The 8,148-nt window shown below is 38.8% G+C and overlaps 1 protein-coding gene across 2 annotated transcripts in view; it reads right to left on the bottom strand.

Annotated features, from left to right (window-relative positions):
• Nucleotides 1-565: 565 nt before the first annotated feature.
• LOC144976341 (hemocyte protein-glutamine gamma-glutamyltransferase-like) overlaps nucleotides 566-8,148 on the bottom strand; it is a 66,351-nt gene continuing 58,768 nt past the window's right edge. For both annotated transcript variants that reach the window (XM_078920576.1, XM_078920577.1), the window contains 6 exons: nucleotides 7,701-7,780; nucleotides 6,262-6,344; nucleotides 5,816-6,026; nucleotides 5,099-5,259; nucleotides 3,798-3,928; nucleotides 566-3,135 (listed from right to left, as the gene is read on the bottom strand). In XM_078920576.1, coding sequence (XP_078776702.1) covers nucleotides 2,991-3,135; nucleotides 3,798-3,928; nucleotides 5,099-5,259; nucleotides 5,816-6,026; nucleotides 6,262-6,344; nucleotides 7,701-7,780 — 811 coding nt within the window. In that variant the 3' untranslated portion in view covers nucleotides 566-2,990. The remainder of the gene's footprint in view (nucleotides 3,136-3,797; nucleotides 3,929-5,098; nucleotides 5,260-5,815; nucleotides 6,027-6,261; nucleotides 6,345-7,700; nucleotides 7,781-8,148) is intronic.

Genomic DNA, 8,148 nt, shown 5'->3' with positions numbered 1-8,148 from the left:
ACCGTATCATTATATGTTTTTGGAAGGTAACATTGGGGCTCCCCTTATTTATATAGAGCAATATCCACTAAACGTGCTCAAAGAGATTAACAAGGGGTCTCAAGCCAACAGCAGCACTTAACATGTACAAGACATGACGCTTGTTAGGCGATATCATATCAGGCTTTCTTCGGACAGAGAAAACGCTATTAACATTAGGTACTCATTTTACACCTGAGTATGTTGAGAGAAAAGACGTAAAGAGCGTATTTCAAGTACCCAACTACGCGCCGCTTACAGGCGGACTCGAACCCTAAACCTTCCTATCCTAAAGCCAGTGTCATAGCAGGACGAATATAGCCGCTGTCAGACCACTGGCCCTGAAATCAAAGAGATCGCTATAAATCCCGGATGTCGTCACAGTTTTATCTTACCTCCCCCAGATCTGTGAACTCTGGGAGAAATTATTTTATGATTCATTATGAGTACAACAGTCTTATCCAAAGGAAAGCAGGCAATTGTTACTGCCCGGTAGACGCTACCAGATTTTATATCGGTATTAAAAACACTTAAAATCGACAAAACATTTTTCATGATTCTATTAAAAGCTTATAATTCTTTTTATTAATAATTTTTAATTATGACAAAGGGAGCTTCACATATAAAAACAGTTTGTGAATCAAATTAGAATTAAACATTAAAATGGTTTTCATAAAGAGCGTCTTCTAAAATACAGAAATGACGCCTGTATTTATGACAAGGTACACATAATTCTCTCTACACCACGCCACCATTGCCGATTGCCCGTGTCACATGACATATTATCACATGATCTACTGGCTAACGTAGACTCATCATCACTTGAAAACGTCATCAAGGTTAGCGGAAAATTGTTGAATGTTGTTCACACGTTATAATGTTGTGTGATTTCGTGTCACGTGTGTGCATTCCGTTCAATTCATCCAATCGTGTGATATTTACGATTTATACACGTGGTTTTCAAAACGAAAATGATTTTCATGAACTCAATAACATAGACTACATAATCACGTGACAAGTTGTTTGCTCTTAATGGAGACAACAGTTACAGGATTGGAATGAATGACGTCATGACATCGAGTACAAGCAATCGAACATTATTATGCTGGATATATATGGAGATATTATTATTATTATAAATCTATTTGTTGTAGACAGAGAATTAACTGTCAACTGGACATAGTTATAATAATAATGATGATGATGATGATGATAATGATGATGATTATAAAAATAATGATAATAATATTAATAATAATAATAATAATAATAATAATAATAATAATAATAATAATAATAATAATAATAATGATAATAATAGTAGTAGTAGTAGTAGTAGTAGTAGTAGTAGTAGTAGTAGTAGTAGTAGTAGTAGTAGTAGTAGTAGTGATGGTTTTTGTTGTTATTGTTGTTGTTGTTGTTGTAGTTGTTGTTGTTGTGTAGACGTAGAAACACGATATCATAACAATGGTAATAACAATTACAGCAATAATAACTACGTATAGCAATTTCCAAATTTGTTTAGGAATTTTGAAAACTGGTGTCCAAAAGCCGCTGTTTTGTCTGGTGTGACAAAGCCATTGTATTGTCTACTCTGGGAAAGGAATTGCATTGTTTGCTGTGGAAAATTAATTGTATTATCTGGTGGTGCAAAGCCATTGTATTGTCAAATGTGGAAAAGCCATTGTATTGTCAGATGTGGAAAAGCCATTGTATTGTGTGGTGCTACAAAACCGTCGTATTGTCTGGATTCGCAAAGCCGTTGTATTGTCTGGTGTGGCAAAGCCATTGTATTGTCTGGTGTGGCAAAGCAATTGTATCGTCTGGATTCGCAAAGCCGTTGTATTGTCTGGTGTGGCAAAGCCGTTGTATTGTCTGGTGTGGCAAAGCCGTTGTATTGTCTGGTGTGGCAAAGCCGTTGTATTGTCTGGTGTGGCAAAGCCGTTGTATTGTCTGGTGTGGCAAAGCCGTTGTATTGTCTGGTGTGGCAAAGCCGTTGTATTGTCTGGTGTGGCAAAGCCGTTGTATTGTCTGGTGTGGCAACGCCGTTGTATTGTCTGGGCTGGCAAAGCCATTGTATTGTCTGGTGTGGCAAAGCCGTTGTATTGTCTGGGCTGGCAAAGCCATTGTATTGTCTGGTGTGGCAAAGCCGTTGTATTGTCTGGTGTGGCAAAGCCGTTGTATTGTCTGGTGTGGCAAAGCCATTGTATTGTCTGGTGTGGCAAAGCCGTTGTATTGTCTGGGCTGGCAAAGCCATTGTATTGTCTGGTGTGGCAAAGCCATTGTATTGTCTGGTGTGGCAAATCCGTTGTATTGTCTGGTGTGGCAAAGCCGTTGTATTGTCTGGTGTGGCAAAGCCATTGTATTGTCTGGTGTGGCAAAGCCGTTGTACTGTCTGGTGTGGCAAAGCCGTTTTATTGTCTGGTGTGGCAAAGCCGTTGTATTGTCTGGTGTGGCAAAGCCGTTGTATTGTCTGGTGTGGAAAAGCCATTGTATTGTCTGGTGTGGCAAAGCCGTTGTATTGTCTGGTGTGGAAAAGCCGTTGTACTTTCTGGTGTGGCTGTATTTTCTTGTGTGGAAAAGCCATTATATGGTATGTTGTGGCAAAGCCATTGAATTGTATAGTGTTAAAAAGCCGTTGTATTGTCTATTGTGGCAAATCCGCTGTATTATCTGGTGTTAAAAAGCCGTTGTATTGTCTGGTGTTACAAAACCGTCGTATTGTGTGATGTGGAAATGCCGTTGTATTGTCTGCTATGGAAAAGGAATTGTATTGTCTGCTGTTAAAAAGCCATTGTATTGTCTTGTGTGGTAAAGCCGTTGTAATAACTGGAGTTAAAAGCGGGTGTCTTTCATGGTGTTAAAAAGCCGTTGTATTGTCTGGTGTGGAAAATCCGTTGTGCTGTCTGCTGTGGCAAAGTCGTTGTGATGTCTGATGTTGAATCCAAGGTAAAACCAGTGGCTATTTGAGTCTAAGCAGCCCTGACAAAGACTGGGTGAGTGCCGTTAACGTCTTCCAGTTGTCTGGACGAGAAGATCAAAATGATTTCCTTGTGACCTTTCCTGGTGGCCGTCACGGGGACGGAGGCCGAGAATGTTCCCTTGGCACTCACATTACTGGTGGTGGTGGGTGGGTGGGTGGACGGTGGAGGGGAGAGGGTTAAGAAATACAGACAAGAATGGTTGTATTACTAAAGATGATTACACGTAATAATAACGAGATTTTTTAACATTTTATAAAGCACAATATGCACTTAACGTGCTCAAAGCGCTTTACAAGGAGTCGCTTATCTGTGTTCGTATTCACACCCAATATCAAGCTTACTCAATCTGTGTTAATTGTCTCCATGTTCTATGTTTGTGTTGAAAGTAAAAACGCTATCCACTTGTCTCATCCTCCCATCTTGTATACACATATTTCAATACGCCTTCTAGTGTTCCATTTTTTCTCTTCCTCTATTTCTTTCTTATTGACCATCATCATCATCATCATCATCATCATCATCATCATCATCATCATCATCATCATCATCATCATCATCATCATCGCCATCATCATCATCATCGCCATTATTATTATTATTATTATTATTATTATTATTATTATTATTATTATTATTATTATTATTATTATTATTATCATTATTATTATTATTATTATTATTATTATTATTATTATTATTATTATTATTATTATTATTATTATTATTATTATTATTATCATTATTATATTATTATCATTATTATTATCGTCATCATCATCATTATTCAACACTGACCGTTGAGGGAAGGACAAGTCCTTAGACAACCCGTCCACCTCCAGCACACATTCCGTCAACGTCTTGTCCAGGGGGTTGACGAATGACACATCCACCATAAACTGTTTGCCAACCTCCACATCTTTCGGAGCCTGGTTTGGAAGATTGAAGAAAACAAAAACAAAACAAATCCAATAAATACAAGAACATCTTTGACGTCATCACCGTCCAGGGAACGTTTTGAACACCATGTTATTGTATTGGGTTTTCGATAATTCAGTTGGTAGAGCACACGCTTTACACACAAATGGGCTGATCTGGTGTTTTTTGATCTAGCGAAAAGGACTTTGCGATAGACTAGAGTCCTGAGCAGCGTGGCTCAGCTGTTTGGTCTTTGCTTCGTACCCAAAAGGTGTCCAGTTCGATCGATGGCCGCTGCGCTGTGTGACCTTGATCAAGTCACCTTGCCCTATCTCAATTTGCCGACGCCTGGGTTATTCCAGTCTTCCCTTGGAATGGACTCTAGAGACACATTTCCACTGTGGGGTGAATAAAGGGAATTTTTAACATTATTTACATTATCAACGGGATAGCAAGCAATTGCTTTTGTCCGTTTCCCGCTATAGAATCTGTGATAAACTTCGGCTGCATGGGGCTAAATGTTCTGAAGGAGAGAGACGCATGCGCACAACCAACATGACGTTCTCTTTCTAATAACTTTTCCGCCGGTGACGTCACAGACTATGGGTGATGTCCAATCAAGGGACGCTACTCTTCCGCTAATCTCATTCCCTATTCCATTCAAACAAACGTCTATCCGTACAAACGAACCACAAATCTCGACATATTTATGGAAACATGAGAAACAACAACTGCCCCCTGGCAGTCATGAAGAATGAAAGAGAAGTAGAAAGAATGCAGGGGGGCCGAATATATCAGATGGTAGAAAACTCGTTTTATGCACAAAAAGGACCCGACATCGATCTTGGGTGAAGTCCAGAAGTTTTATTCTGACCTCCTGTCCACCCAACAGTGATTGGTTAGCTCTGTTTCTTAAATCTGGGTAAATTCTTTGCGATAGACTAGCTAGCGTCCTATGAAAAGGCTAACAAGCAGTTGCTACTGTCCATTTTCCACTATAGATAGCGTGATGAACTCCGGCTTCATGTGCCCTATGGCGGATAAACGGCTATGTGTAAATAGTAATACTGATATGATTCAAGATTGTGTAGAACTGATCTTGAAAAGGACTCCAGGTCGTGTATGGGTGACTATCCGAATGGTCTAACTCCAGGACATAAATGATCTTTTCGGACACTTGCCTTGATTGTCAAATGTGGCTTCCGGAGTCTGTAGTCTTCCTTGGCAGAAAACACTTGGCCAGTCTCATTGACCTGTGCCAGGAAAGTCACGTCCAGCATGCAGCAATCCTTCAGCTTGTCCAGGTAATCCCCAGGCTTCACGGTCATTTTATAAACAGTTTCTGGTTAGAAGAAATGGGTGGGAAATCCTGTGTTAAAATTGCTGTTTACGATAGAAGCAGCACTACCCCCCCCCCCCTTCCTCTCTCTCTCTCTCTCTCTCTCTCTCTCTCTCTCTCTCTCTCTCCTCTCTCTCTCTCTCTCTCTCACTCTCTCTCTTTCTCTCTCACTCACTCACTCTCACTCTCTTTCCCTCTCTCTCTCTCTCTCTCTCTCTCTCTCTCTCTCTCTCTCTCTCTCTCTTTAACACACACATACACACACACTCACACACAAACAAACAAAACATACCTGTAACAAAGTTTAATCTAGAGGAATACTATACACAATAGTGGCTTATACAGAGTGGTTGTCGAAATAGTATCCACAATAGTGGCTTATAAAGAATATTTGGTGAAATACTAGCCATATTAGTGGCTTATGAAGAGTGGTTGGTGGAATCCTATCCACAATAGTGGCTTATAAAGAGTGGCTTGTAAACAATGACCGGTACATTTTGAACAATATTTTTACAAGTCTCGGGGCCTTACGTCAATTTTGGAGAAAGTTTGAAGTTACCTTTTCCTGCTTTGATGACAAGCGGATAGTCTGACAACTTTTCAGATTTGACCTTGTCACAGGTGACCCCGGTGTAAAACATTGTCTTGACCACAACGCGACCGTTGACCGTTCGGGGTTTGGAACTTCCGTTCTTGATGCGCAATCCAACCACAAAGTCCTGACCCACCCACGTACGTTCTGAGTCCTGGTCTATGGTAAAGGTGACATCCTTGGGGATGGGATTAGAAATGGAGAAGATGATGATGATGATGATGATGATGATGATGACGATGATGATGATGACGATGATGATTATGATTATTATTATAATGATGATGATGGAAACAACGCTTATAAATTGTATTCATGTTTGATTTATATTATAGTATGAAATCAAATTGTTCATTTTTCTATTTACAAATTTCCCAAACATAAAAACGGGTAAACAGAAGATGATGCAATACCTGTACTTTGTTTCCATAGATATTTGCCTTGGTGGATCCAGTCTGGTTTGCCCTCAATACGGCAGCTCTCTCTTCCGCGCTGTCTGGAATTTAAAGATAAACATTGGACGGAAAATGACATTTTAAAATATATTGGTCTATGTTGGGTTTTTTAAAACTTGAGATCTTACTTACTTACTTATCCGAACCAGCGACCACCTGAGCTCTAGCCCTTCGGTCTTGTGCCATGACGTAAAAGTTAGACGTCTTTTGTAGTTGTTCCAGGTGACTATAAATTGTGTTGCTGAAACTTGAGATCAAAGATTTTGACAGCAAACAGCAACACTTAACACGTACGACAAGACATAATCCTATCAGGCAATCATTCAATTTCATTTTGACAAAGAGACAATGCTGTTAACGACCAGGTACTCATTTTACACATGAGAACGGTGAGAAAAGTTAAATAAAGTGCCTTTTCTCCAAGGACTCAACTTTGCACCCCTCAGAGCGGGAATATAACTTAGGTCCAACCGTCCGAAGCCGAGTGACAACCACAAGACCACGAGTGGGATATACGGTATGGCTGAGCCCTTTAATTCTGATAGAATTACATAGTTTGTTTTAATCCATTCATTTCACTACGGAATAAAATGACCCACTTCAATACCACATTTTTTGTCACAAAAAATACTTTCTTCTATTGATGCTGTGCGTTTATCCAAAAACTCACATTCCGTCAGCCGGTTGTAACGTATCAACACACAAACAATTTTATGAGATGCCAACAATTTTAGATCTAAGATTTCTCAGAGGTGCGCAGTGGTGTGGCATGCTTACAGTATAAGGTGGTGCCAGAATTAGAAGAAAATGACTTAAAACATGCTATTATTTGTAAATACAAAAGAAAGAGAAAATAGTTAAAGAAAAGACTTACTCAAAGAAGTAAGAGGCGGTATTTACCATTTCTCGGGTTTTGTTACGGAATGAACTAAATGGAGAAAATTTAAAGTCCAAATTATCATTAATAAATTAATCGCCGTACTCAAGGAAACCACGTGATTAACAATTTGGTCAGAAAACTCGTCCTTCAATTATCCATCGATTTAAATACCCATCATCTTGGCAAAATCTATCAAACCTGGGACTTTACAGAGTCGGAATCGATCAATATTTGGAGGACGAGTTTTCTGGCCAAATTTTTAAATGCCTGTTTTTCTTAGTATGACAGTAAACTCTCTAAAATTCTGCCGAAAATTATTTTGAGATTTTGGGAACAAATTGGAGGCTTGTGATTCCTGTCAAATTGAATATAAAATATCGTGAACACCTCGTCATATCACCGTTCTGGGACGACTGGTCACAACGAAATCCTTTGGAAATTTGTTAATATACCAACACCAAGCAGATCAACCTCAGGTGTTAGATTAAAATAATATATATTTGTAAAATCATTTTACTTTCAGGTGGTTTGTACTGCAGGGTGATGTCCTCTCTGTCGCTGGAGTTACAGGCCTTGGTACTGATGAATTTACCCACTCTGTGGACACAAGAAATCATTGGATGGAAACTATCGCAAATCTCTGGGTGTTTGGTTAACACTTTCAATGCTAGACTGAAGTACTTTCAACTAATTGTCAAGGGGATCAGTAAGCCGTTCCCTTCTATAATAATAATAATAACAATAATAATAATAATAATAATAATAATAATAATAATAATAATAATAATAATAATAATAATAATAATATAATAATAATAATAATAATAATAATAATAATAATAATAAGAGGAAGAAGAAGAAGAAGAAGAAGAAGAAGAAGAAGAAGAAGAAGAAGAAGAAGAAGAAGAAGAAGAAGAAGAAGAAGAAGAAGAAGAAGAAGAAGACGAAGACGAAGAAGAAGGAGG

The sequence above is a fragment of the Berghia stephanieae genome, chromosome 7 (genome assembly GCF_034508935.2).
Source record: "Berghia stephanieae isolate SIO BIC M18660-M18661 chromosome 7, UCSD_Bste_1.3, whole genome shotgun sequence".
Classification (NCBI taxonomy): Eukaryota; Metazoa; Mollusca; class Gastropoda; order Nudibranchia; family Aeolidiidae; genus Berghia; species Berghia stephanieae.
Note: the sequence above shows the minus strand (reverse complement) of the source record. Positions and strands in the feature narration are given on the sequence as shown.